General features: G+C 46.7%; 1 protein-coding gene across 2 annotated transcripts in view; it reads left to right on the top strand.

The window, feature by feature from the left end:
* TNS1 (tensin 1) overlaps positions 1-15,536 on the top strand; it is a 754,643-nt gene that overhangs the window by 376,808 nt on the left and 362,299 nt on the right. For both annotated transcript variants that reach the window (XM_088463870.1, XM_088463869.1), the window contains one exon: positions 11,731-11,768. In XM_088463870.1, coding sequence (XP_088319996.1) covers positions 11,731-11,768 — 38 coding nt within the window. The remainder of the gene's footprint in view (positions 1-11,730; positions 11,769-15,536) is intronic.

The following is a 15,536-nucleotide window of genomic DNA, read 5'->3' as shown; positions in this document are numbered from 1 at the left end:
AAGTTTAAGAACGTAGTGTTCACGGCACCCTGAATGACTGGCGCCCGTTCTGCTGGTACCAGAGGAGGCCTGTTAGCTATAGAGTGACTGGCCTGCCGTGAAAGGAGAGCAGGACCCAGCCTAACCTAAACGTGTTATTTCCTGTGTTAAATCTCCCTGCATTATGCCAGGTGCAAGGACAAAGAACGAATTGTATGTGCAAAAGTGTAACTTACATACGTGCACAAAGCAGAACACTTATTCTGCACATACGAAGCAGACAACTCTCACATATTGCGGCTTTCAAACACTCCCCAAGCCCTGTTTTGAATAAACTTTGAAAGTGTGAAATAAGTTTATGTAATGCCAGCAACCAGGGAGAATTTGCAGGGGGTGGTGTAAGGGTCGCCCATTGATACCAGATTTAATAGATTTTTAGATTGTGAAATGTCCTGGAACCTTTTATTTAAAAAATTCAAACATGTTGCTAATGCTAGTTCCTGATAAATATATGGTCTATTTATCATTTGTGGTGCAGCAATACAGAATGTATTACCATTGTTATAGAATATAGGGCTGCATGGTAAGCTTTGGCGGAATCCTCTCTTCTCTGTGCTAATTATTTGCCTTTTACTTGCACCCTAACACTGCAGAAAAAAGAGAAAATGATTGCTTACAGCCAGGGCCGGTGCGAGGGTGTTCGGCGCCGCCCTGCAAACTATAAATGTGCGCCCTCCTACCCATATTCTATAAAGGTACAGCACATCCCGAAAAGCTGTGGTCTCACAAGTAAGGAGCTTGACAACGCATTCGGACCCCCAATTTAAATTACGCCACACGCAGCACAATCTTATTCACAATACACCACGTAGCCCCGATTCACATTTCAACAAATAGTAGTGTCCCTTATTCACATTGACACCTAGTAGTGCCCCTTATTCACGTTACGCTACACAGTAGTGCCCCTTATACACATAATGCCACAGTAGTAGAGCCCCTTATAGTCACATGCCACAGTAGTAGAGCACCTTATACACATGTCACAGTAGTACTGATAAGAAACCAGATCCCCAGCTGCATCCAAATAATTGTAGAGGGCTCAAATGTCAATGGAGCGTCAGCCTAGGACAGAATTCATGTGACATGCACTTTCAGTCATGTGATCCTGTTCTTCCACTGCATCGCAGCCTTTCCTACCATTTACATGTTTGTTGCCCATGGTGTCTAGATTGCCAAATAAAAATACTTAGAATAAATGTGAATGCCGGCAGTGATGGTGGGGGCCATACTGCATTCGACAGCATGGCCCCGCTGATTATATAACCCGTCGGACCTGCATATAGGTCTGATGGGCGATGTCGCTGACGAAGCGCAGGAGCATGCATTGTCCGTGAGATATCGGGTACACACTGGCTGATGTGCCCGATATGTACATATCTTCTAGTGTGTACCTGGCATTCGGTTTAGGGTGCGGGGAGGGGGAGGTTAGGTTTAGGCTCTAGGGGGGAGGGTTTGGGTGCGGGGAGGGGGAGGTTAGGTTTAGACACTAGGGGGGAGGATTAGGTTTAGGCACTGGGGGTGAAGAGTTAGGGGTAGGGAGAGGGGGAGGGTTAGGCTACCAACTGACAGGTGTAGGTATCCTAACCCTGTCAGGATGCCGACGTTGGGATTTTGACCGCCAGGATCCTGAGCACTGGCATCCCTTACCAATCCCAAAGGAAATGCTAGGTTAGGTAAGCAAGACTTAGGGGCCCATTTATCAATGATTTTTTTTGCAATGCGATCAGGGCATGCCAGTAACGCCCCTGATCGCATTGCAAAAACTGATCCTATCGGCCGGATGTATCACCCGGGGACATGGGCTCCGAAAGGAGCCCATCCCTGCGATGTCTCTGGAGAGCTGCGAGCCACTACAGGGGGTGGTGCGCATGCACATCCGCCATAGCTGGGAAGGGATCCCTCCACCGGCTAATAGTGCGCGGTGTAGCCCATAGGCTACAGCGGCTAACACCGCCTTCAGATGGCGTTAGCTGCCGGGGCCAATATCTGGAATTAATCACATTCTGGATATTGGTAAATTTGGCAGCTTCGCATTCCCATAGAAACCTATGGGGGAGGCAGCTGCCAGCTGCAATGGAGGGATCGCACGTTCTGTGGCCCTTCCTTAATACATGCAGGGGATACTTAGTATTTGAGGTAAACCGCCGAAAAACGGGTGTTTTCGGGGATTTTACCTCAAATACATTTTGATAAATGGGCCCCATAGTAATGGGGAAAAATAATGAAAACAGTACTCCGCACAGACCAGGCAGTAAAGACAATGCGAATAAGCAATGAAGTTTATGTAAAAAAAATAACTGACAATGGGGTAGATGTATTATAGCGGCACTTAATGTGCCGCTATAACGCTTCCCGTTTCGCCTCTTTACCGAGGCGAAGCAGGAAGCACTACCGATGAGTGAGCATTAACTCCCCCCTCGGCGCTACCCGTTAGAGACAGCAGCGCATCAGCCTAGTGCCGATGCGCTGTGTCTCCACTGAGCATGCGTGGGATCTCGCAAGTATCGCGAGATCCCCGCGTGGAGCCGGGAGCCGCCGCAGCAGGGACAGCGCTGTCCCTGCTGTGGGGATAGGCTAGCGCCAGGCTGTAGCTGTCGATAACGTCAGCTATAGCCGGCCGAACGGTCAGACTATCTGACCGTTCATACATAGCCCAGGGTATCGGCGCTGCTATCTTGTAGATATCAGCGCCGATAATGACAGGGGCACATACTGCCCAGACCCCGATCATACATCGGGGAGAAGCGGTATCAGTGCACATAACGTGTGCTGATACAGTTTCTGGCTTCATACATCTTCCCCATTATTTCTTCTGCAGATACAATTAAAGAGATTTAGGGGTCTATGTACTAAGCAGTGATAAGTGACAGAGTGAAAAGTAATAAGTCTGTGATAAGTGCCAGCCAATCAGCTTCCGACTGTCATCTCACAGGCTGTGTTTGAAAAATGTCAGTTGGGAGCTGATTTGGCTGGCACTTATCACAGACTTATCACTTTTCACTCTGTCACCTATCACTAATTTATCATACACAGTGAAATTTATCACTCGTTTTGATGATAACTAGTTAATAAATGGGGGTCTTAGTCTAGTTAACTTGGTCAAACAAAGCACCTCTAAGTAGGGGGACCCTGTGACTGAACTTTCATAGCCATCCGAAAGATAAAGCATAGGGAGAACACAGCCCCTGCGGGCACAGGTATAATGGACACACACACACAATGACAGGTAATGCTCCCCTTCTCCTCACTGAATTATTACTGCCCATTACACCCATACATTCATATTCACTATTCAAGTGTAATCAACATTGTTTGAATACACTTGTAAAGTGGCAAATGTTTTGCAGACTGTCCCTGCTTGCGCCCAGCGTGATGATCTTTCAGACACAGAGAGACCTGATTCACTGAAGACTGAAGAGAGGAGGAGCAGAAACTCAGCTACCGCCCACCTCGGCGGCTTCAGTTCAGGCTGATCATCTTAGTTAATCAGCCCTCTGCCTCTTATTTCCTCTTACTTTTAAAACAAGTTTGTTTTCTGCAGATAATTACTATAATGTAATTTAATAACCACAACATATGTATGTTTTGGTGTAGTATGTATTACTGCCGGCCGCAATCCCGACAGCGGAAGCCCGGCAGGGGTGAAGATCCCGATCACTAATAAGGTAAGTATAACTAACCCTATTTTACCCCCTAACCCTACTTTAGGGGTCCCTAACCCCAACCTCCCCCCAAGTGCCTAAACCGGTATACAATCGGGAAACCGTCTGCCTTAATACCCGCAGCCGGCTTCCCAACCGTCATATCACGGCGAGGGTTAAATGGCGGGCGTCTAGATGTAGACGCCTGACATTTCTCCGACGCCGGGAGACCGGCGCCTGGCATCCTGATCGAAGGGATGCCAGGCGCCGCGAGCGGACAGCCGCGGGGGGGGGGGGGGGGTTAGGTTTAGGGCACCCTGGGGAGGATTTGGGGTTAGGCACTCCCCGGGGGACTTAGGTTTAGGCAGCATTGAGGGGGGGTTAGGGTTAGGCACTTAGAGGGCGGATTAGGGTTAGGCACTTGGGGGGCAGGTTAGGGTTAGGCACCCCTAAGGAGGGTTAGGGGGTTAGGTTAGGTTAGTTTATACTTACCTTAGGACGAACGAGATTTCCAACGCTGTCGTGCTTCCGCTGCCGGGCTCTGCTCATCTGTCGGCCAGGCGCTGCCGGGAACTGAACCATGCAGCCAGCGGTATTTCATACAGATTCCGCCTAAACCTAACCCCCCTGTCCCTGCAGCCTAGATTTTAGTCATCTCAGGGGGGGTGCCTAACCCTAACCCCCCCTTCCCCCAACCTAAGCCTCCTGGGGGGTGCCTAACCCTAAGTCCCCTCGGGAGCCCTAAAATCTAACCCGTATTTCTAATGACCGCCGTATTTCTAATGACAGGTGTCTGGTTTTTGACGCCTCATTAGTACCTTGCCGGGATTTGACAGTCGGGAATCCGGCGGTCGGCATTTAGACCGTCGGCTTCCTGACTACATCCCGTATGTTTGTGTAAATGTTCCTAATTGTCCATCCTACACCTTCATACTGGATTTTGGTCTCTACAACTTTGTGCTCTGGGCTTTATTCTGATCAGGGTCCTATGTGTGTGTCGTTCGTTGTCCCTGTGTGTGTGGTTCCTACAGGTGCTCCAGCCTCCATCTCCTCCCATAGTACAAAAACATACGGGTAATGGTAGTAGTGTGTGTGTTTGTTCCACATTTAGACTGTAAGCTCCACTGGATCAGGGACTTGTGAATCATGAAAGAACTGCACAATATGTAAAGCTATGAATACTAGGGCTTTAAGACCTTTTTATATTTGTTCAATGTAAAATGTTGCTCACTTTTCTCCTTTTATATATCATATTAATGATGAGACTAAGGGTGCTTTTCCTATTACGACGTAAAGTGTGCATACTTGCCTACTTTTGAAAAAGCATTTCAGGGAGATTGTGAAAGCAGCACCTATGAGCGTGGCAGTAAAGTGGGCGTGTACTGCTACATCTGAGAGGCGTGTCATAAAATTGATTTATATCCACATGTAAATGAGCCCCAAAGCACTCAGTAAGATCTACTTGTTGATGAAAACACACTGATACTTCTCAGAAAATACATGTAACCATAGGGATCATTGTGCTTTATAACCAATGCAGGGAAATTATACTAATGATCCCATTTGAATGTATATATCTCTTTTTTTTCTTTTATATAACAGTGTCATAATGGGACTAAGGTGAAATGAGGGAGATTGGTAGACTCCTTCAGGGAGACAGGGAGATTGCTGCTATTTCAGGGAGTCTCCCTGACAATGAGGGAGAGTTGGCAGGTATGAAAGTGTGTTACAATGTTTTTATTACTTTGATTAGAATTACCCTTTTTAAAGTGTGCCTAGAAGGTACAGAACACCTCCAGATTACAAAGTAAAATGTAAGTGCCTTTGCAGCAGCTCCGCTTCATTTTAATAATCATGTCAGTGTATAGCTAGTTTATCAAAAATACGACTCCACTTACCTCTTCACTGGGCAAGTATCCATGGTTCGAAGCAGTATCGTAACTAAAGTTCTGGGTACCAACTGGGGTCAGTGCCCGCTTATCAATGTTTGATACGCAGCTATCTAGTTGCCATAGTCTGCACTGTCCAGTGAGAAGGCTGTTAGATATGAGGTCCATGATGCTGGAGACTAGACTAGCTTTTTGGATGGTTGTGTAACACAAAATAATCCATGACACTATTGATAAAGCCTATTGAGATGGAGGACACAATATGTACACAGTAGATGTGTAAGTGACTGTTAGGCCACAGGATGCTATAATGCCACTTTCAGACAGAAAATGGCAAAAAACCCGGATTTTTCCAGACTTTTGTTACCGAGTTGTTTTACCATTCTCTGCCTGTACCCCCCCTTCAGACAGAAGAGCAAATTACTGAGTCAAAAAATTCAACCCGGTAATTTGCTGATTTACACATGTATTTCTTCTGTCTAAAAGGGTCAACCTGGGACTAAATTCCTGTGTCTCTGACCTTGGTAAATTCCTGGGTTGAAGTCCCGGGAATTTAGACCCGAGATGACCGTTTCAGACAGAAAAAGGTCCCGTGTAAATCACCAAATTACCGGGTTGAAATGTTTAACCCGGTAATTTGGATTTCTGTCTGAAAGGGGTATGATGAGTTTATTGGTAAACAGCAGTAACAGGATATGTAGGAACACAATGGTAAATGCATGGGTTGATAATGACCAGAGCGTACTGCTCTCTAAAAGAAGCAAGGGGCAGTATGTTAGCCGAACAGGACTTTTTCTGGGAGTGCTTCCAGTGGGACCCGCTTAGTGTCAGATAATGACTACCTCTGTCATATTCACGTGAAAGATGCGCCCTAGCACGTAAATGTGACCACTGTCACTTAGACTATATATTTTTATTTTTTTTGAGGTGGGGGGTTGTTTCTTTTACTACATTTAGAAAAATTATTTTACTTTAACAATTAAATTAATGTTATTTAAACATTACCGTATAAACCCCCCAAAACGCTAAAAAAAAAAAAGTAATTCATTGCCATAAGAGAACAGGTGCCATGGCGATACAAGTACAGTCTTGAATTTGAATAGGCTTTCCCATGCAAAGAATACATTCTTGTGATAAAACCTTTAATCGATAGTTAGACATAATATCGAGCCCTATAGCAGGCAAAAATGGGAACTCTTCGCCTATTCATTAATAGTCTGTGTATTTAAGGATTAGATAAGGAATCTAGATGTTTTTCTGTCCATATAACTGATCTGTGTCACTACCCCATTCTATGGTTGCCGACATTCTGGCTGCCCCTTCCAGGAGGGAGCAGCCAGATTGGCATGATAGGGGGGCGTGGCCGGCACAAGGGGGCCTGACCGGACAGCTTACTGTCATTTGTGGGCAGGGCCACTCAATCGCCTCATTTTGGCCCTGCCCCACTAACAATGTGGGACCAAATTGATGCGATTCAGCGTGAATCACGTCACCGCCCCCCTCCCTGCTGCTGGGGTTTCTCAGTTTATCGTGGGGGGAGGGGTCAGAGGGGTCGGCGGCCTTTCCGGGGTGCCAGGAGCGGCACCCGATTTTCGGGAGTCTCCCGGCCGAATTGGGAGGGTAGGCAAGTATGCCCCATTCTCTGTAATGGCCCCAGTGACTTGGCACAGGCTAAATTGAAAATAAATATGAATTTAGGATTATTATGTTATGGGAACAAATGTCCAGATAGGGGGAGTCTCAGCTAGGGTCATAAGATGACAAAATGTGTCCTCCAATTTATTTATTTAATTAACATTTCAACAATTACATCAGTCCCTGTCCCAGTGGAGCTTAATCTGTGCTCACTATCACATCATATTTGCTTACCCTCCCGAAATGGTCGGGAGCCTCACGAAAATCGGTTGGCGCTCCCGACCCCCCCGGAAGAGCGGGCAAGTCTCCTGCCCACGTAACCCGTCTGCAAACTCCCGCCGGCGTCCGCTCCCACCTTGTTGAAGTGGCTGCTTCGGGGAGCTGATGATGCGATTCGCTCTGAATCGTGTCATCGTGGCCCTGCCGCCGGCTACACGATCCATGTTTCTGGAAAGCTATGCAGGGATGTCTTTAGATAGGAGGGGGCCCGTGTACATTCCCCGTCCGGAGCCCCCTCCTCTCTTCCCGGCGGCCGGCAGCCAACTAACCCAGCTGGCCAGCCACTGGAGCATTAGTAGACTCTGGGCTCTAGAGTGTGCCCGGAGTCTACTGCATATGCGCAAAACTCTGGAAAAGTGCCCGTCGCGGCCATTTTTCCGGCTTTTTGTACAGCGCTGACACCCGGCACGGGACTTCAGTTTAAAGTAATATGGGAGCAGGGTGTGCGGTGCGGGCTCCCCCTGGACCCAGGCCCGTGTGCACTGCACATCCTGCACTCATCATGGGCGCAGAGAGCCGCACCAGGCCCAGGGGAAGAAGGGGGCGTGGTCTAATCGCGGGAGGGTGGGTACGCCCCTTAGGGAAAAAAATAAATTTGTGTAGCGCTGTTCGCTGGGGAGGGGGGTGCTGTGAACACCTCAGCCCGGCGCATAGCCAGTGGGGGCGCGATTAGTGTGATTGCTCTCCCCACAGGCTTTGGAGGCCTCTGCTTAGCAGCCGCGAGCAGTCTCCAGGTGCAGTCCAGCACACAGCAGCGTGTGCTGGGCTGCTTTGATGTAAAAGGGAGGGGGGGGGTGCCGGGCCCCTCCAGCAAGCCCGGGTAATTAGTACCCCCCCTCTCGGCGCCCCTGCTGCAATGCTGCAATACAAAAGTGCAAATACATTTATTATTTTGCATGCAGGATACTGGATACTAGATACTGGCTGCTTTTGCATGTAGCCCATAAATGCTGGGCAACTTTATTTTTACACTGTAAATTAGATTTGTTTGGACACACTCCTTCCATATCTAAATCCCTCTGCACATGTTACATCTGCCCCACCTGCAGTGCAGCATGGTTTTACCAAGGTCCACAGGGCCTGATTCAGAGCCGGACGCTCTGACCAGAGCGCTCGCTCTGAATCAGGGCCCTCCTACCTAAAAATGGAGCGGCCTCCTGGCCGCTCGCATAGCTGTGGGTGACCACCCACAGCATATGCGAGCGGCCAAAAAGATGGTCGCGATGGTCAAGACTATCGCGACTATCGGGCTTGCGACGAGACCAGGGACCAGGGTAGGGTCTCGCTGCCGCAAGCCCAGGAGTGCTTTTGGCTCTATCAGAGTCAAAAGCACTCCCACTGACATCACTAGTGATGTCAGTGGGGCCGGCTCCAGACGGTAGGCGTTCCCATGGGTACGCCTCCGTCTGGGCAGCAATGCCCCCGGCACGCCCACCAAAGGGGGCGTGCTGTCAGTCACCACAGCTGACAGCACGCCCCCTTTGGTGCGAGACCCATAGCGACAGCTTGGCTGTCGCTATGCGGGTCTCGCGCATGCGCACGACGGAGCTCCCTCCGTCGTGCGCATGCGCATTAGGGCACCATCGACCCGCTTGCGAGCGCTCAGCGCTCGCGAGCGGGTCTGAATTAGGCCCACAGTTACTTGCTCTTGTATATAGTTAAGCTTTGCTCCCAACTCAGAATCAGCCCCATAGTGCTTTACTCAGACATTGAACTCAGCACTATGAGCATACTTGCCTACTCTGAAAGTTGCGGGAGGGTCACGATTTTCCAGTTAGCCCCACGCACCCCGGAAGAGTAGGCAGATCTCCCGCATCCTGCCCACTTCCTAGTGAAGTGTGCAGTTTGGGGAGCTTTTATGGGGAATTTGCGAGTCCGTTAGAAGGGCTAAAATGCAGCAATTTGCGTCATTTAGCCCCAACCCCTCCTCGCGGACTCGCAAATCGTGGCCTTTTCCAATGAAGGGACGGGGCCTAATGACATCTACAGTCCGGTCCGCCCCCCAAAGCTGTCAGCAGCATCTCCTTTCAGGGCTGCTCGGGGAGCAGAGTTTTGTAAAGTCAGTAAGTATGGCTGTGAGATAGTCATGTTAACCACTATGCAAACCATGCCTCTGAACCTTTAATTAGCACATGACAGATGTTTGTTGCTGTATAACTCCCTGAACTGATGTAACTAAGCATGTTCTGATTTTGATTGTTGTTTTTTTTGGTATCAGCAGAATTTGATAATTCTACTTCATTTCAAATGTGCACTGATTGAGCATGAAGGTGGAGCTGTCACAATGTATTTGCATGTCCTGACTCATTAGTGTATACAATCTGACTACATCAGGTTTCATATCTGCACCAAAAATACAACAAAATAAAAATTAAATAAATGACGGTACAGATTCCACAGGCGTTCTTAAAAGGATAAAAAATAAATAAATCCTCATATGACATTAGGTTCTGGGCTTGTTTGTGTAAGACTGATCTATTTTAGTCATTACTGAATGAGTGTTTGACAGTTTACCACTCTCGAAGAGAACCAAAAACATGTGGTGTAGTCCTTATCAGGGCCGGCGCTAGCCTGTGCTGCGCCCAGCGCCATCCTGTGTTGCCGCCCCTTCCCTCCTCCGCTACCTCCCAGCTGAGCTTAAATATATCCCATAGCGCTGGGAGGGAGGTGGGCATTTCCTGCGCCCTCCGGAAACAGTAGCGCTCCGGGCGACGGACCGGCTTGCCCGTGCCTGGAGCCACGGGCACGGGCAACCTATCCATATAATGCACAGCACCTGCCTCCTGCTCCACTGTGGTGTCGCCTACGACTCTCTGGTGGTCCCGCCCTCATCTTCTGTGGTACTGCCTCTGCCTTCCCTGTGGACCCATCCTCCTCCATTTCCATGGTGCCGTCCTCTTCTCCCCCTCCCCCTATCCCGTGGTAAGGGGAGGGATTAGTAAGGGGAATGCCAAAATTAAATTCTATCATGCCCCCCCCCCCACCTCAAAAAGTTCCGATGCCCCTAAATGGGAGTATGTTATATGGAATTAATGTTCGATGGAATGAGTGTTTGGTATATTGTTATATATGAGAGAATTGGAAATTGTAATGGAATTATAGATTACATTTCTTTGTGCTATTTGTGATAGAATGAGAGTTGCTATATGTGGTATATGTGAGTGAAAGTGTAATGAATTTTTGATGCACAGCTTTGCACGATGGAATAACAGTTTCTGTAGGAGAGGGAATGAGCAATTACAATGGAATTATAGATATTCTTTGTGTGATGAAATGAACGTTTGCTATATAACAATGTGATGACTGAATATTGTGTCTGGTATAGGAGAATGTGTATGTTTTGTGACAGTGAGATAATGACTGATTTCTGTGCCTTGTATATGGGATGGAATGGGAAATTACTGCCCCTTATATTTAATATATTCAGGATGAGAGCTCTGTATCTTATACCAAACTCATTGAGACTTGATTCCTGAAGCGGTAGGAGGGATTTTAAAACCTGTTTGTTTTTGGTTTAAAACATTTGAAACAGAATGTGATGCCCCGGGCAGTAAAAACTGAAGTTGGTGGATTTACTGTACTTTACCATGCACTGGTGGGTGGGAGGTGGGAAGTAAGGGTGTCATTCAGACCCGCTCGCGAGCGCAGGATGCTCGCAAGCGGGTCTATGTTGCCCCACTGCACATGCGCACAACGGAGGGAGCTCCGTCGTGCGCATGCGCGAGACCCGGATAGCGACGGGCTCTCCGTCGCTCCGGGTCCCACACCAAAGGGGGCGTGCTGTCGATGTTGATTGACAGCACACAGCCTTTGGTGGGCGTGCCGGGGGCGTGGCTGCCCGACGGAGGCGTTCCCATGGGAACGCCTACCGTCTGAAGCCGGCCCCACTGACATCACAAGTGATGTCAGTGGGAGTGTTTTTGGCTCTGATAGAGCCAAAATCACTCCAGGGCTTGCGGCAGTGAGACCCTACCGCAGGGTCTCCGTCGCAAGCCCGATGGTCGCGATGGTCTTGACCATCGCGACCATCATCATGGACGCTCGCATAAGCCGTGGGTGGTCACCCACAGCTATGCGAGCGTCCAGGAGGACGCTCCATTTTCATGGAGGAGGGCCCTGATTCAGAGTGAGCGCTCTGGTCAGAGCGTTCGGCTCTGAATCAGGCCCTAAGTTCATGCTAAATACTCACTATGGCACTTTTCTGCAAATTACAATTCTAACTTAATTCCTCTCTTTCTCCCATCCAGTCTGCCGGCTATCATGTCACCGCAAATGTGAAGCCAAGGTAAGATTTTCATCTCGTCTCACAATTACCACAGAAGTCTTTAGAATGCTATATCATGTGCTGTACACTTTGCAGCAAATTGGTGTACAAGAACTGACACTTCTTTCAACAAAGCATCAAGAAAAGAGAACATACACATGACCTTTATACATCATTATTAATGTTTAATTTAGCGTGTCCATCAGTAATGCTCAGACTGAGAATCATTTGTTTTGTTTAGGATAGCTGGTATGCTGTTAATGAAGTATCTGTCCAGTACATGAGTCAGACAGCCCAGGTTCTTTTTGCCTAAACCTTTGTTGTCTGCTCAGTCAGGGTTACAGCAGTAGCAGAAAGCAATTTCTAAATCATAAGTGTTGATTAGCTAAAAGCAAAGTCTAAAGTTGCCGACATGCTGGTTTATCACAGACAATATCCAGCCATTGCCCTATAGGCTGAAACCTACCACAGTGCCATAGAGGATCATTATTGGACATGGCAAAAACTGTGACGTCTTCCAACCGTTAATGCTCCATTGCCTGAAGCCCACGTATGTGGCCAAATGGACTCCTAATTCTCTCGCTATAACCTAAGATTGAGAGTGGCAACATCGGCCTTTGTGGGAAGTAGAAAATGGAGGAATCTGCTTTATTGCGTTTTGGTAAATTAACTCCATATTGTGTGAATTAACTGCCATGTTCTGTTTGCAAACAAAACATGTCACCAGTTTCTGAATATGGAATTAATTTAACTCCACTTCCTGCTTCCTCCAATTTTGTAGACTGTCTACATGTTAAAAACATAATTGTGACACATTTTAAGCTTTATTGCAGTGTGTGTTTCCTGGTGCCTCTGTGTTTGTCTCCTTGGAGCATCATAATTTACATTTCAGTAGAATTGTTACTTGATGTGGAAATCCCATTGAACAAAAGTCACAATTTCTACAAATTTACTGTTGGGGGAAATAAATATCTTTACATTGCAGAGCAGAAGGTGTTACCATTATTCGCTTTCTATCTCTGGGGCTCATCCTATTTCCCTGTGCTTCAAAACAGTTGGTGGCTATTTACTGACCAATTAGCTTTGTGTGTTATGTGTAGGTAGTTTAGGTTAAATGATGTTAACAATTCAAGAATGAATCATTTAAATTGAGTACTGTATAAGGGACGGGTGCTGCTGACAAACGTATCAACAAAGCTTGGAAGACCCTCTCTAATGCCAGGGTGTTCTAAAAAAAAAAAAAAACAGAAAGCAAATGGCCCATTTACTTTCTGACAAGCGGCCATATCATTTCGACTGCAACATTCACAAACGATAAAACATAAAGGCCATCGGGCCTGATTCAGAGATGGACGCAGATCACACAGCTGCTTTGTCAATAATGCTGCGGCTTTTGGGGCACTGCTAGCGACATCGCAGCCCCAGATCTGCACATGTGTATTGTGGCTTCTGCGCAGATCTAAAAACATTGGAGATGTATGTAAATATCAAGGTTTACGTACATCTCTGAAACAGGCATTTGTCTGGTAATTTCCTCTCTCCTGTCGTCTTGTCTGATATCACCTAGTCCACCTGTGCCTCCTTGTATTATGCCTCCTGTCTGTTCTGTACAACACTTGTTTGTTATAAACTTTACCTGTCTTATGCACGGCACAGCTGATTTTTGTGACATAATATAAATAAATAATAACAAAATGTCACCCAAAACACTATGTAAGTTGTATAATACACTATTGCTGGGCATACACATGTCAGATGGACAGACATTTTATCGAACAGCCTGATACCATCAGATGTAGAGGCCATACAGTATATGTCATAGTGTATGGCCACATGATATCTGCACTCTTCCCCTGGGAAGGAGACATTTCCTCGCTCCTCCCCTGTGTCAGACGAGTGACCGCAGCAGTGCATACACTGCCCGATGCAGCAGATCAATGATCAGATCAGTCGGGCATGTTGGAAGATTTCTCATGCCTGATCGTCCGGTCATCGCTGATTGGTCGCCGCCATACACTATGCAAATATTGGGCCTGATTCAGAGCCGCTCGTAAGCGGCCGCTGGTTTGCTCCGAGCGATGTTTGCCCAACTGCGCATGCGTACGGATCGTTATACGCATGCGCCAACCAGTCAGTGCAGTCGAAATTCATGTGCTCGCAAAATAGAGAATGCATGATAATTTGAGTGACAGAAAGAGGCGTATGTGGGTGGTAACAGGGGAAGGTGCTTGAAAACGGGGAGTGGAGATCCGAACGCAGGCGTGCTTAAAGGTCAAAACGGGCGTTTTATGGGTGTGCATAATTAAAACAGCAGCGTCATTGACCACGTCACTGGGTTATTTTATAGCCAGAACTGCTCGCAAAATTGTGGTAGCAAAAACCAACCCCAAGAATAGCGAGCAGTTCATACCCTGGTCGATGTACTCGATTAATCTAATAAATAGCGGACATGACGTAGGATGCGAGCGGCCAGGGGGCGTATTTTTTCAAAAAACGACCGCAAGTTTGGTTCGCTCGTTCAGACCTAGAGGCGTGAACAGACCGCAAAGAGCGAACGGTTGATTTGAATAGCCACCCCTATTTTCTGGACGAGCGACCGCTAATTGCGTCCGGCTCTGAATCAGGCCCATTGTCCCAATCTGCTGATAAACTGCGCATTGGGTCTTATAATTGCATAATGTATGCCCATCTTAAGATGCATTGCAGCTTTAAAATACTCACCTGAAGCAAGGTCACATTAGTTCCGCTTTAATGAGCCTTATTCTCTAACGCCCATGTGAGAGTAGTAATAAGACTTTCACGTAGCCTCATAGACCAGATTGCATTGTAACGATGAAAACTGGGAGATAACATTGATTACATGACAACGACACTATACTTAAATTCATTAAACCTGAATAATTTTTGCAACAGTGTCGAAGAATCTAAAAATATGTAAACATCTCAGGATACATGTAATACCTAGAACTCTGTGAATAATTAACTTTCAGAAAATTGTTGCATTGCATCTGAACATTACCAAGTTAATGTATCATTACAGAAGAATTCCACTGAAAATGTAGTTATGGGTGGAGTTCATTGAGATATGGAAAATTACACAGCCATACTTAACTTCAGTGCAATGTTATTCTGATCCACAAGGCCCCCCAAAAGCTCCTCTCTGTCCTGTTGCTGCTTGTTGAATTCATTTAAGTGATAGTGTTTTTGATGCCCTCACTGCTACTAGGAAAATCCTGGCAGAGGGACTAACAGGGGTATTCAATATGGGTGCGATAACATCGTTTTTGCGTTAATATCGGAGGTATGACGTCATTATCGCAGGTTTTACTTTTACACCGTATTCAATTTCAAAGACTTATCGCAGTTTTGAAAAGTCTTCGATTGAAAACGGGGATAACTTTTCACCATTGAATAGGTGTCGAAAAAAAGTGCAGAATTGGGGTTTAGGGGTGCAGGCTTTAAAAAAATAGCCTGCACCCCTGGGAATGACATTTAAAAAAGAACTGTGTCAAAAAAAGTTTTAAAAAAAATTAGGGACACCCCAAAAAATTAATTTAAAAATTGGGGTGAAAAAAAAAAATGGGAAAAAATTGTTTAACAATAGGGAAATAGGTTCAGGGCTATTCTGCAAGTATGCGGCAGATGTTTTCTAGAATAGAATTATAGCGGCAGGTGCACAAATGCAGAATTTTTAAAAACTTACTTTAGGGACTTAAAAATATGCTAGTACCCATTTTCATGTACCCCAAATTTGATGGGACCACTTAAAAAAAACAAAAAAATAACCTA

Source organism: Taudactylus pleione, unplaced genomic scaffold (assembly GCF_031769625.1).
Source record: "Taudactylus pleione unplaced genomic scaffold, aTauple2 ptg001477l, whole genome shotgun sequence".
Classification (NCBI taxonomy): domain Eukaryota; kingdom Metazoa; phylum Chordata; class Amphibia; order Anura; family Myobatrachidae; genus Taudactylus; species Taudactylus pleione.
The sequence above is the reverse complement of the archived record's forward strand: the minus strand, read 5'-3'. Positions and strand labels throughout refer to the sequence as shown.